General features: G+C 51.3%; 2 protein-coding genes across 7 annotated transcripts in view; one reads left to right on the forward strand and one right to left on the reverse strand.

Annotated features, from left to right (window-relative positions):
- The window catches only part of Vmat (Vesicular monoamine transporter), a 45,889-nt gene extending 37,196 nt beyond the window's left edge, over positions 1 to 8,693 (forward strand). The window contains exons 6-8 of the mRNA XM_077687684.1: positions 8,292 to 8,337; positions 8,411 to 8,498; positions 8,557 to 8,693. Of these exons, the coding sequence (XP_077543810.1) occupies positions 8,292 to 8,337; positions 8,411 to 8,498; positions 8,557 to 8,670 (248 nt within the window). The 3' untranslated portion in view covers positions 8,671 to 8,693. The remainder of the gene's footprint in view (positions 1 to 8,291; positions 8,338 to 8,410; positions 8,499 to 8,556) is intronic.
- The window catches only part of LOC144155954 (unextended protein-like), a 67,549-nt gene continuing 59,203 nt past the window's right edge, over positions 6,065 to 14,410 (reverse strand). For 5 of the 6 annotated variants that reach the window (XM_077687678.1, XM_077687679.1, XM_077687682.1 and 2 more), the window contains 3 exons: positions 12,388 to 12,840; positions 10,965 to 12,334; positions 6,065 to 9,329 (listed from right to left, as the gene is read on the reverse strand). In XM_077687678.1, coding sequence (XP_077543804.1) covers positions 8,698 to 9,329; positions 10,965 to 12,334; positions 12,388 to 12,840 — 2,455 coding nt within the window. In that variant the 3' untranslated portion in view covers positions 6,065 to 8,697. Of the gene's footprint in view, positions 9,330 to 10,964; positions 12,335 to 12,387; positions 12,841 to 14,410 lie in introns of those variants that run through there. The other variant, XM_077687683.1, reaches the window with a different exon arrangement.

The following is a 14,410-nucleotide window of genomic DNA, read 5'->3' on the forward strand; positions in this document are numbered from 1 at the left end:
AAGCCATTGTTCTGCTGAGCTCATGGACGCCGGCTCAATCCCGGCCGCGGTGGCAGTTTTTTGATGGCGGAGAAAAACAATATTGCCTGTGAGTCGAAATTTGGGTGGACGTTAAATATCCCGGGGTTTATCCGGCAGCCCATCACCCATGTTACTGCGCGCCTCTTAGCCCAGCTGTACCTTCGTGGTGTAGGAACTCCCAAAATAAAATAATTAATTAGTCTGCAACACACATTTTAATATTGAAGGCCTCAACGCTTTCCCGAGGTCATTTTTTGAAAGCTAGAACCGAGCACCGGACGTGGATAAGGAGACACGTACTCGACTTCCAGTCCGTAGGCCCCGGATCCGTATCCCTCACTCAAATTCACCCAGTTTCCTTTCCTTTAATTTTATACCCTGCGCCATCACCCATTTTTGGAACCCTTACCCCGACGCGCCCATGCCCGACTTTCTCAGAAGGGGCATTTAATGCTATAGCATCAAAACTTTGTGTCTCGTTCAAGGCTTGCTAAATACTCACACGGCCTTCGGAAGCTGTAACTTGAGCCTTGGCGAGCTGCAGCGCGCATTTCGTCCTCGGTGGACCCAACGCCGGCAGCGCCATGGCGGCACCGACTTCTCTCCCCCCCCCCCCCCCAAAAAAAATGCCAAAGCTCTACAGCCGGCTTACCGGGGCATTTGATGTTTTGGCGATAAAAGTAACGGTTATTATGTTTTCTTTTTTTGTAGCGTGAGCTACACTGGCCGAGGTTGAGCAGTTTCGCGTGGCTCCTGGAGAGCCGCGCTGCGCATGCGCGAGGAGGAGTGACATCCCATGGCGCACAGAACGTTGCTCGCTGCTCAGCTTCTCTCACACGCCCCACGCGCCCAGCGAAGTCGCCGACCTCCGCTCCGCACGTGGAGGCCAGGTTCACTTGATGATCATGCGAAGGGTGGCCGGGTGTGGAACCGGTGGCTCGTGCGTCGCAGCAACACCGGCGTGCGCCTATGGAACCAGCTTAGCTCTGGGGCGATTGGTAACGCTGCGCTGGAGCCGCGTGATAAATATACATGCGTCACATAATGCGTATATCGTGTGTGTGTCATTGAAGCAGCGGTAAGCATGATAATCCTTCTAATCCTATAGACAACCAGGAAAGCTAAAAATAACCAGCTGAACCTTAGCTCACGCTACGTTTATCCTGGCATAGCCGAGCTAAGCCACTGCTAGTTTTTGTTCGACAGGGCGTTTCACGCTTCACCCGGATCAGGTTTTAATCCCTTCATGTTAACGAGGTTTTGGGTGCCAACTTTGACTTTGTAATTTGAACAAAGAACCGCGCTTCCAGGAAAGAGGTCAATAATTCTATTTAATGACACCGTTTTATCGTACTCTTTACATTTTGGAGCAGAGTGAAAAGGGTCTCCAGCTTTGTCGAAGGTTGAGAATTTCGTCGTTGGTGGAGACAATGATCTTGGCTTAGTTGGCGCTCTTTGCATGGAAGCGGTTTAGTAAATTAGCAGTGTTTGCGCAAGCAAATCATAGGATAATCAGTGTCCGTCAGCCAAGTCCGAGTACTTCTAAGGGTTGGTGAAAAGCTGTCTGTACAACTTAGTCCTCCCGAATCTGCTCCAAAATTTAAGAAAATGTGGAGAAAATCATATCCATGTCGAGATGGTTTGGCGTAGCTTGACCGAGAACGATGTGTAGTATGAGCAGTATTTGAGCAGCGCGTTTTTTGTTTTTTGTTTCTTTTTTCACGAACCATGCCACTGGTTGGCAGTGTTCAGGTCGCTGCGACCATGGTGCACTTTGTCTACTTTAGGGTTGGTACTGCAGGTACACCAGCCTGGCAGTAGCCTTACCAAAAGTTCTGGCACTGATCCCCCCCTCTAGCTCAAGAGTGCCAGAAAAGCCCATTTTAGTGCGAAGGCTGTCTTCGCTGCTGTCACTGGTTCATGGATCCAGGGCTGATTTCCTGGACCATGCAGTTGTGTTCGACAATTTGTTTTACGTTTTGCGGGAAGGGGAGGGGGAGGGGGGCGAGGTTGATGATAGACACGACACAGCTCCAGCCTCTGGGAGCGGACATTACTTATTTTCCGACGTTGGCTCCTGACTACGATTGTGAGACATTCAACGACTGCGGCACATTCACACCGAGGGTATATAACGTGAAGCATTGATGGAGCTCCGGGAGATTTGATGTAGCGATGATGGTTACGTAAGTAATGGTTAAAGTAAAGATAACTTTTTGATATGGAGCTTTAGGGAAAGACGGAGATTTGGATCTTGCGGAGCCTGTCGCTTTCAAATAACATTATTAGCTAATGCTGCTGTGGAAGCGTTCACGACTGCGAGGCCTTTTTTTTCGTGACGTAACTACACTCCTCATGGCGCATCCTTGCTATATGGTGAAATACAGCCCCAAATTGTGAAAATCTGGTGAAATTTTGGTGTTGAAGTGCCACTACACTGGACAATATCTGGTGAAAAGTGTTGAAAAAACTGTGTGGCTGCTATAAACCATGGCTTCCTTTCCCTGAATGGAAGCTTTTTCTGCTCCTACACACCAAGAGCCACATAAAAATTACTGGACTTTATGCGTATTCTAGTGTGCTTGAAAAGTATATTGGGCTTTCACCACTGCTTGAAAGTAATGAAAACTCCATTGTTACGTTGTGTATTTCAAGCAAACCAGAGCATAACATCCTTGGAAATACTTTATGCAGGATGTAAAACTAACATTTATAGTAAATTCCTCATAATTTGTGACAGCTACAAAATGCATGTCGATTGTACAATAACCAGCCACATATTTGAGAGAAATATACGTTGCACCAGATGTTGTAATAATATAAACATTGGTGAAAAGACAGCGAGCGCAGCAACTTTCTGTGCAAACATGCCCAATAAAAATGGAGTAAATGCTCTATAAACAGTCATTGCAACACATATGAATAGGAATTTCACTTCTCTCAATCTACTTTGCTAATTTAATGACAGAGGTAATTAAGTCACCCCTTCTCTGATAGGATGGTTTGTTATAAGCAACAAAAACATTATCTTCAAGGCTATATTTTGGAGAATTGCATGAGCAGAAATGATACCGGGGCAGGAAATGTTATAGCGGGCGTATTTTAGTGCTGGTGAAATTTTGATGCAGGGCTGGTGTTGAAGCCTCTTTCCAATCTGGCAACGCTGTCATGACGTGTCTGATGTTGCGTTGTTGAGACGTCCTACGCACTGCAGGCCGCGCCTGACCATAAACACAGCTGTGACAGACTTACACTTTCCCGGCAAACGGCATCTCTTATATTGCACGGGGTTCGATCATTGCTGCTTTGTTCCACTTCAGCGCACCGACGTCAGGAATTGTGCCAGGAGTGGTAGAGATGCAACTAACGAAAGTGGCGTCCCCACTAGCCGCGCTGACAATTAGGACGTCACTTTCTGCCCTGACGCCACTTCTTATTTAAAGGCGAAGATCACACCTCCAAAGAGCGTCCTTTCGGAGCCCATCAGGTGGAATTTCTTAACTTTTTACGCAGTGATTCACAGATCTGCCTCATGTCTTCCGGGTCACGTGATGGACAGGGCTAAGTCCACGGTGTCAGATGATGGTCACGGCCATGGGGGTTACACTCGGACAGGGATGCGGTAGGCTACATCACCACTGGCATCAGCGCACACTGCTGACTTCATTTTTTTCTGTGAGCTTTGCTGAATGACAAATTAACGGAAACACAGCTTCGTGGTTAAACGTTTTTGCCCATGGACGGCCGCCGCAAGGACACCAAACGTTCTGCTATGAGCTTCGCTGCAAACTAGACATTGAGATTAGCGTGGAGGTGCGCCAGCCTTTTCGTCGGTGAACCATCGAGTACAAGAACGTAGGCCCGTATTTACAAAGCAGTTCTGATATATCTTACGGCATGTTACTTTTTGAGGCGCAGTATTTTGTAAGGTGTTACCGAATCGCTTTGTAAATACGGGTTCTGATATCAAGCACCGAGAACGTGCACTACTGCAGCGGCTGCGCCACCTCCCAGCGCCCAAGCTTGAACTCCCTGCCACTTAGTAGCCGCCTCTTAATAGGTTCTGACGGGCGCGACGATGAGGACGGATCGATGAGGAAGGCATCCTATACTTACCAATCACAATCCAGACGTTGCCAATCTCCGCATGTAATGAATGTTCGAATGCAAGCAAGCTGGAAATTGGCAAGAAAAAAGGATTAGTTTGTTCTTGCTCGGCCTCAGTGCTTTCGTGTTTTTTTTAAGAGTGGAGCTGTTTAGGCCGAGCAATATCCGTCCGCCGCACCAAAAAATCTGGAAGTGTGAGGGAAAGTGGCAAGGAGGGAAGGAGCCCACAAGCAGGTGTTGGGAGTGCGCGCCCCAAGAAAAAAAACGTGGGTAGGAAGGTCCCGGGAATAGATCTACGCAGGACTCGTGACACCGGCAAACTAACCACTGCCCCCCCCCCCCCCCCCCCCCCCCCGAAGGCCCGAGGGTTGCAGGGTTAGCATCAGCGGGGAGCAATACCATGTGCAGCCAATTGGAATTATCAGTGGCTTAGCTCGGCTATGCCAGGATATACGTAGCGTGAGCTAAGGTTCAGCTGGTTATTCTTAGCTTTCCGGGTTGTCTAGGATTTGCTGATTACCATGCTTACCGCTGCTAAAACGATTTCAAATCCGATCCAGTCTAATCCAATCCAATCCAATCCAATCGCGGCGGCGGCTCCGGCGCGCCAGCTGTGCGCCGTGAGACGGCACTGCTCCTCGCGCATGCGCATCACGGCTCTCCAGGAGCCACGCGAAACTGCTCAACCACGGCCAGTGTAGCTCACGCTACAAAAAAGAAAAGCTTTTCGTGGCTGGAATCGAACCTAGCTCGGTCCCTCGCGTTATGAAACCGGCGTCTATCATATAGAGCTATCATCGCATTCCGGGCGCACAGCATTTCCTTTGAGTTCGTACCGCGGGCGTTAGCTTTGGACTTGGCCGCAGGTTCTAGCACGTGCTAACGCGGTCCACTTTGGGAGAGATGTGAAAGCCTGCAGACGAAATAATCCGGGCGCGAATTTCCAAACGCTTCGCTGCACAGAGTACCCACGTGACATGTCTGTTCGCGCGATGGAGAACGGTAATTTAACGTGGTCATTGGCTGCGCCCCAAACCTAAAAGCGACCTAAAACGTACCAAATCACCATAATAAACTAAAACAACGCGTAGATTTCAGTTAAGAAAAGAAAATTAAATTTTGAAAAAAAATTAAGCAACGAAAAAAAAAACTAAAAGATGGACCTGCTTGGGCTCGAGCCCAAACCGTCAGTGCCGGTGATCAGTATTCTACATTGGGGCCACAGAGCCCGAACAGTGGGCTCGTTTTAGCAGGCGCTCAAAAGAATAGCGCGCGCAGTGACATCACACATGTCACGTGGGTGCTCTGTGAAGCGAAGCGTTTGGAAACACGCAACCCGGGCCTGCCAGTCATGGAGAACTTTCAGCGGCAAATTCGGAAATCAATGCGAGTCGCAACAGCCGGGTCGCCGGCAAAGGGAGAGGGGCCGCCAGCTGTGCTGTTTCTCCAGCCTTGCACCACTAGTGCAAGCTGCGCAAATTTTTTTTTTTGTCCAGACGATAATTAGGCCGAGAATCGTCTGCTACTATATATGCATTAGTAGGCAGTTCCAAGAATTTCTGCAGCTTTGAATACAAAAGGCTGGGTTCCTCTGTGCCGCCGCTCGCGAGCAGTTCCCTCTCAAATGTCAGTTACAGACTGCTTTTACTAAGAATCCAGTTTGACAACGGTGCTTCTTGTGTAGGATATAACTGAGATGACAACAGCGCATGCACGTGCTCTAGTCAGTCTACACTTAGTAACAACGTAATAAACAGCTACACCGAAAAGGTGGCATGTTAGGCGGTCCTCTTAAAGCTCCCCACTGTACAGCTCCCCAGCGTCACCTGCTGCACAAATCATGCGAGCGCACTGGCGCGAAACAAGGGCAACGTGAGGAATATCCTTCTGTGAATGCAGTGCAAGCAAACAAAAGCTCTCGGTTCATTCAGAGGAGGAAGAGAAATAAGCGTTTATTTGAGCAATAGGGTATGGGGATGGCGATATAGGGTCAGCCTCGTCAGCTTCGAATCCAGGGGAGGAAGGTGTACTTGTAGCGTCAACTGTCGGGCGTGAAGAAAGATCGTAAGATATGCGAGAGTATTGTGGGATTGAAAAATGTTTTTGTTTGTGCAGCCATTGGAGTATGTATCTTTGGTAATTTGATAGTGAGGGTTGTGGGGCAGGGAATGTTCTTTTTGAGTGTGTAGTGTGAGAGTATGGAGTTGTAAGCGGGGTTGATGGGTGCTGGATTGCAGGTTGCGGGTTCTCTGCCTCTTGGAGGGTCTTGTCTTCAAGTTGGTAATACCTGTAAATGAAGTTCCCGGGCGCCAGCATGTGTTGCCTCGTTCCCGGCAAGGCCCGGGTGGCCTGGTTTTAATGTCTTCGGGGAGCTTTTGCAGGACGGGTGAAACCCTGGATGGTGCTAATCCGGCTTGGTACAGGCGAAAACCATTTCAGAGGCGGGGATTAAGGGGTATGCTTGGTTTCAGCGAAGCATGGTGGCATGGGCGACGATAATTGCCTCTGCGACGCCATTGTGTAGGTGATCAGGTCACGGCGGCGCTGTCTCCTTGTGGGCGAACATCACTATATAGAGTTGCTTTTGGCGTTTTATGACTGCTTATTTAAAAGCGTCACTGACGTAAACGAAGTTTACGTCATATTCTCTGTATGCATTCATCTTCAAGTAACCATTCGTCCCCCCCCCTTCCGCGAAGAGGATGGGGGCCTTCTTAAGCGCTTTTCTTCTTGTTTAATTACGTGTGAATAACAGCCCACGTAATGAAGAATACCCATTCGCTATACTTTTGTCCACTGACAATACTCGCATTAATTTATACGCTAGTAATCCTACCGCTAATACGCATAGTCAGGCGCGGTTGGTGCCGGAGTGAGCTTCGTGGTTCGTGAGATGACCACCTCGTTCGACTCGCAGGGAATATGGCAGGAAAGGCTTAGTCTGGCAACGAAGAACCAGCCTCGAAGGATCCGGCCCCTCACGTGGCCGGACCACCGGCCACGCATGCTCGCTTTGCTACACGGTGCTTTGTCATTTTTTTTGTCTCACTAGCACACCCTGTTCGCCATGCTTGGAGCTACGTGCAGGTCACCGCAAATGCTTACAGAACGGTATTTAGCCCTTTGATGCGTATTCCCCCAACAGGCGGCCGCGCAGCACGTGGTACGTGTAAGTGATCATTAGTAATTCTTTCACTCCGCAATGCATCTATAGTACAAGCGCAAAGAGCAAGATGCACAGCTGGGCGGAGAAACGCTAACTTCAAACACCGACCGTCGCGTTCCAAAAAGTATTGCGACCACCTCTAGACACCGCAGCTCAAACCCACCAGTAAGCACATTCAAGCACGTTTGCCGCGGCACTTGATTTGCGAAGGTGAATCATCGAGATTAGGGTAGCATAGTAAGTTTCGGTACGTAAAGTATGTTATATCTGCCGAGGCAGCACTTCCAACTACGCTACAGAGCTGCTCTGTTAGTCCGGGCCACGAGTTACGAGGAGCACCAAATCCAGAGCAAATCAGATATTGGCAAGCTTGTGACAAAAATGCACTTTTGCTGTCAATTTGAAGGAAAGCACTGAATGTGTCGCTACTCATCTTGCTTCGCCGTTTACTGCTGAGGAGAATCCCCGCGGAAATGCATGACTTGTATAGAAGGAAAATCGAAAGCGGAGTCAGACGTAGATACAGGGATTGTATTTGCCAAAAGACCTGCCAGATTGCTTGCCGCGTTTATTTTAAAAGGGCTGTAATTTAGAGCTCTTGAAACTGTTATGAACATGCTAATTCAGAGAACTGGTCTTCCTCCCGAAAGTGACGGTACCTCGTCGCTCATAGCTACGGTGGTTCTCGTTCACAGTTTAGTTAATAACGATAAAATTAACAATTCATCTTGTACTTTTCACCAGCGGCCCATAAAAGGCGCAACTACTACGATGCGCTTGATGAGCTGAAGTTGGCCCTCTCGTGTTGAAGAGCAGGCGTAAGGCGTTAGCTTAACCCTAAAAGCAACTTATTTCCGATAAACACTGCTCTCCGCTCTAGGCGACAGCCAAAGCAGCTGCCGTTATTGAGACATCTGTTCCTTCTCAAAGCAACCCCATAAAGAGCATGGGCTTCAAAGAGTGGCTCACGACTCTAATTATGCACCTTGCCATGCAGGGCCTATCATCAGCAGCAGCGTCGTCAAGACGATGGGATTTCGAGCGTAAGTGGTTTCTTCAAGCAATGCGCACATTGACCCAGACAAAACGTCAGAGCCTTTATTTCTCCCCGTGCAGCCTACTCTACCTGACTGCTACAGTGTGCTTCATTTACTCGCCGGTGATGTTCCTGCTGAAGAACCCGCCTGGTCGCCAGGAGAACCAGGTAAGACGGGGAGGAGGCAGACGAGGGCCGTCACTAATGCTACGCTACTACCACGCAGTCTCTACTACTGCGGAGCGCCTCTTCGGACATCCGCTACACCAGCTACGCCAACGAGGACGACTCCCCCGGGCAGCAGCCGCAGCCGCAGCCGCAGCAGCCGCAGCAGCAGTGAAATGGATGTTCAATAAAGGGGCCCGGTTCACACAATGGCCGGCTCAGATCCCAAAGGGGCTGCCTTCTCGTCAGTATCGTCGGTACCGGCTGCCGGTGCAAGCTTAGGGTCCTCGATCTGCCCAATAGACTCCTGCAGAATGACGTCTGCCGCTGGGTCGTCGGCCTTGTTCATGCGCGACGCGCGCAACGCGGCGAAGTAAACGCTGTGGGCGACCTTCATAAAGACCACGTAGGAAAGTGGCGTGATAGTGTAGTCGGGCACGAAGCTTCCCTTCTCGGAGGTGAGCGCGGGCAGGCCAAAGTAGGAGAAAGGTCCGGCTTCGAACACCAGGCTTTCGTTGCCCACGGTGACCCGCACGCGTCCCTCGAGGATGACGGTGAAGAAGTCGCACGGCCTGCCCGCGTCGAAGATATTCTTGCCCTGGGAGGGCTTGAGCGTGAAGAAGATGTTCTGCGCCATGAGCCGGCGCAGTACAGCGGGCGTCACGAACTCGGCAGTGAAGGCCCGCACGGCCGTGCTCAGGAACTGGAAAGTGGCGAAGGCCAGCTGCGCCGACACCACGTTCTTGCCCTGCTGGCCGCTGCCGATCTTGAGGAAGTCGCTGAAGTCCTGAAGCAGCTGGGCATCCTTGCGGCGCTGCTTGCGTCGGTTGTCCACTGCAAGGAGTTGTGAGCAAGGGGAGGGTGTGAGGGGATGGGCACGCGTCATCCCTGAGCCTGAAGCTATAGGTGTCATGCACTCTACTAGGCTTTCTTTCGTGCAAAAAAAAAAAAAAAAATCAACAGAAGCATCACGCCACACTCTCCAGCAATTTCGAAGTACGCGTAGTTTTGTTTGCGAGAAGGTTTGCTCTGCGGGCACCACCGGACTGCGTCGCTGGCGTGAGCATGCCGACTACGAGAGTACCCAACACGCTGGCGCTACTGCTCAGCTATCTCCTCGTCAGTAAATTCCTTCCTTCTACGCGGAGAACAGGAAACGGGGGTGCAGAAATGGTCGCCCATGGACAAGGGTATGGCGATCCAACCGACGCACCCACCGACAGGGGTGCGTCGTTTACAAACAACCGAACGGTGTATGTCAGCATCGGACATATGGACATGTGTTTAGCGGCTACGGACAGACGGAAAGGGTATGTTAGCAGAGGGAGGTGCGTCTCTTCAAGGAGCGAAGGAGGTGCACTGCTGGTAGGAGTGTACGGGTCTTAATTTCACACGAAATTGCTACATGTCCCGCTCTGATTTACTCCGGCAAAGCCCTATGTCGGAGAATTTCAGGATGTAACGTTACATTTAAGATCATCAGAGGGGCCCAGTGTTCCTGGCTATCGTCTGCATGCAGTATGTCCCGAACACTGCTTTGGAAAAATGGCTAAAAAAAGGGGGGACGGGGAGGGGGCTACATTAAATTGTGGTTTTTGGCAGCGTCAAAAAGCGATGTTTAACCTTTTTGGTGCATTACCCCCTGCTTCAACAAAAATGCTGTGGTTTATATTAATAAAAACCATTCATTGATCAATTCACGCCGCCAGCACCGAAATTTAGATGAATGGCGCTGTCGAGTATACGATTTGACTCGAAAATTCTGTCTGTGCTGTGGCAACACGCAATGCACGCATGATGTTCTGCAATGTTCAGTGCCATTGAGGCTAGAGCAGATCACACTTTTGACTCAAATGGAACGCACGTTGCTGTCATTTGCCGAATTTGCTTTATTGGCCGCATTAATTGGTCCTCCGAGTGCACTGCGGTCAAGTTGAACTAAGTGATTGCTGTAAACGAGAATTTTTATATTAAAAAATGCGATGCTAGGAATAAACGTGGGTAACGTAATTACTCCATTTTCTGAGTACCGCGAGACAGGTAACACCTGAAAGTATGCACGTTTTTTGTTATAGGTCTACCAACATTAATATCACACACAGAGTATTCTACTCAAAATGTGTCATGCGCATAGGAGCACCCTTTGGCGTTTAGTATACAGGCGGAACATTCCCATATCAGCATTTTGCAGCCTACTAGGAAGGAGGCTAAATAAACTGTTATAAGTTCCATATTCTCTTTCTGAAAGGGCACTCTTCCCGGGAAAGTTCGGTCATTTTGTGATGCGGTACACAAACTTCCTATTTCAAAAGCGAACTACGTCAACATACAACATACATACATTCTTCATCAAAAATACTTATCTACAACTTTGCTGCTCGTAGTGAACGGACAAAGTTGCCTTGAGTGTACGGCTCGACTACGCCGCATGCATGCCCCATTACAAGAGCACAGCAAAGAGCCACTCACTGAGCACGTCGGTCTCGTCGATGATCTCCGACTGGATGATCTCCTCGATGACGTCCTCGAGCGTCACGAGGCCAGTGACCATGTAGCACGGGTCGCGGTCCTCGATCTGCACCACGTGGCGCACAAAGGCCATGTGCGAGTGGCCCTTCTTGAACTCCCGCAGCAGCGAGTCCAGCGTTTCGTCCTCGAAGACGAAGCTGAGCGGGTGGTTGTAGAAGCTGCACACAGTTGACAGCGGGATTGCGTCATCCGGGTCCACGAAGGTCAGGTCCTTGGTGTTCAGCAACGACACGATGTTCTGCTTGTTGCCCTCGTAGACGGGGATGCGCGTGTAGCCGCGCTTCACGATCTCGCTCATGGTCTCGAAGTCGAGCACCGCGTTGTAAGGAAGCATATAAACGTCCTCGATGCGCGTCATGATGTGCGCGGCCGTCTTCTTGGTCAGCTCGAGAGCGCCGAAGATGATGTTAAGCTCATCGTTCTCCAGCTGCGCGTAGTCTTTCGTGATACGTAAGTACTCGGTCAGTTTATCGCGGTCGAACACGTTGCCGATCTCTTCACCGAGCACAACGTCGAGGAACTTGGACGCGGGCCAAGACAGGGGAAAGGTGATGATCATGAACAGCTTGGTGATGAGGATGGTGCGCGCACCGATGGCGAGGCCGTATCTCGAGCAGATGGCCTGCGGGATGATCTCGCCCAGCATGACAATGCCCAGCGTGGACAGGAGCACTGACACGAGGCCTGAGGTGAGCATCCCGTCCAGCAGGATGGTGAAGGTGCTGTTCACGCACACGTTGCCCAGAACGAGGGAGCAGAGCAGGTAGTTGCCTCGGCGCCGCAGCGGCAGGATCTTGCGGGCGTATTCGCGCTCCTCGGGCGTACCACATGACTCGATCACCTTGAGCTCGGTCTTGTCGAGAGCCATGAGGCCGAGAGTGAGGCCACTGAACAGGCCCGACCACATGAGGAGCATGAAGATGAGCAGCACGTTGACCCAGTAGGGCACCAGTGGCGAGCTTCCTTCGAGTGTGACGAGCACGTCAACGCCCTGGTGCACCCAGCGGCCTGCCAGTGACACGCATATGTGGTAGAGGCCCGCACTCGGGAGCTTGACGGTGATCTGCGCGGCCTTGCCTCCATGGAGCAGCTGCAGACCCCAGGTTTCGATGAGGGACTGCTCGTGGCAGTGCACCTCCTCTTTGGTGAGCGTGACGCGCGTGCGCTCGGAGAAGTTTGCGCCCATCAGCATGAGCGGCACCTCCTCGTTGACGGGAAGCACCAGCAGGCCGTCCTTGTTGGTGGTCACGGCCTCGGCATTACTGCGCACGCCCGCCACCATGCCCGCGTCCTCGTCCGGGTCTCCTGCGCTGCGAAGCCGCGCTTGGTTTGGCCCTTCGCCCCGGCAGTGAGGCCCACTTACGCCGTCAGGCTGATGGCCGGCCCCTGGTGAACCCATGCATCGCCGTGCCGCAGGCAGAGGAACCAGCGGCCGCTCCAAGGCAGCACGACGGTGGTGGAGCCGTTGCTATCCATGGAGGAGGGCGGCAGCGCGGCCACCCGCTCACAGCTGCTGCCGCGCTCAGCGTTGCGCGGAGTGAAGCTAACCGGCTGGGGGGCCAAGCCCGAGCCGAGCAGCAGCAGCGACGCTGGCTCGCCCACGGCCACGGGCTCGTTGCTGCTCCAGTGCCCATCGGGACCCAGCACGAGTACGCCGTCCACCGTGGCGGCTACCGCTGCAGCGGCGGCCGCACCCAGTACCATCAGTAGAGCGCTGAGCGCCACCATGGGATACCGCTGCTCATCCCATCGGCGGCGCCCGTAGGCACGTCTCCTGGGCTGCCGATGACCCCGGCTGGCTCGGACGCCGCTCCGCCTGCGCCACGGGAATGTCAGTCGACGCCCACTCGAGGTCAGAGCCGCGCGAGTAGCCGCTGTGCGGGCACGAGACGCACACGTCGCACCGCCATTCGGCTCCGCTGCGGCCCTTCCTGAGGGCAGCTGACGGCTTCCCTGATCTGGTGTTTGGATTGGTGATCACCGCAAAGGGGAGCACTTACCCTCGGGAAGATTGACCAAGAAGCGCGCGTTTGAAAACTAGGCTATACTGGCCTTCCTTTCTTTAATAAATGCAAACAAAATACACGACAGAGGGAAAATGCAAGTAGAGCAGTGAAGTGGGATAGATAACTGTAACAAAAAAATCGGCCTGTCGCCGAAAAGCAAGAATAAAGAGCGGTCACAACCCTGGCAACATCCGAGGGTAGAAGCGCGAACGGAAGCAATAACGGAAGCTATAGTGGAGCGATAGAGCCGACAAATGGTTCATTGCCAAAAGGGCATTAGGCTAGAAAAGAAGACTGTCCATATTTGTGTAAACATAAATTTTAAGTAACAATTGTGCACGAAATCTTGCGATTGCTACTTCGTATTTACGATGTTAACAAATCCGTTACAGGTGCCTTAACTACACCGTCGTCTTCTTCTATGGGGCCCTGGTGGGTGGCCACTGTTTTTTTATTTCGTGTTGTTCTTATCATGACAATGACAAGCCTCCGAAAATATCAAGCATATGATCGAACGACGAGCTTATTTAGTGGCTATGGAGCGACCATTATGTGATTTGTAGTGTGTACTCGCCTCCTCCCCATTCAAACACGACAGTGTTCTTGTTTGGGAGCTTCTGCTCGAAATTCAGGCCTGTCGGTGCATGTGTGTGTTCATCGAAACGATCTGCCGTTAAATTCAAGCGCACGTTTCCACTCATTAGGAGCGATGGGTGCGCCTGCGTTCCTTGCTTCCCGTGAGGAGAAAAGAGCAGCGTGTGGCAGACAGAGGAGGAGCGGGGGTGAAGGGGCTGTATCGTTCCCCGAGCCTCACTTAGCTCCGCATTCTGATTCTCTCTTTCTTTATCCTTTCATTCGCCCTCTGGGTCCCCTCCTTCGCACTGGTTTGAATGCAGGGGAACTCCCGGCCGAGCTCAATAATATCCCCAGTGCCCTTCCTTTCCTTTTTCCTTTCCATCGAACCCTCGTGCGCTGTATGTATGTATGTATGTATGTATGTATGTATGTATGTATGTATGTATGTATGTATGTATGTATGTATGTATGTATGTATGTATGTATGTTTTCATACATGCATATACAGGTCGTGGGTTCGGATCCCCCCGGCGGGCATTTTTTCTCCCCTTTCTGTCTTTCAAAATTCTTCATTTGTTTCAATGACCTTCCACATTCTCCCCTTTGCTTTCCGAGGCATTCTTGACTGCCAACCCTTATTTCTGTCTTAATTCAACGAGCCCCTCATTTCCCATGCTGATTCGCTACATGCATAGCGAGGGCCTCTGTTCTGGCAGTCTTGGTGCCAAAGGTAGCTTAAGAGGGTTCAACGCTGGTCGACCACTCTGGACATGTCGTAGACACTCGAGTCACGGCCCGGAGGTT

Source organism: Haemaphysalis longicornis, unplaced genomic scaffold (assembly GCF_048455015.1).
Source record: "Haemaphysalis longicornis isolate Haplotype H1 unplaced genomic scaffold, Haemaphysalis longicornis Haplotype H1 scaffold_1, whole genome shotgun sequence".
Lineage (NCBI taxonomy): Eukaryota > Metazoa > Arthropoda > Arachnida > Ixodida > Ixodidae > Haemaphysalis > Haemaphysalis longicornis.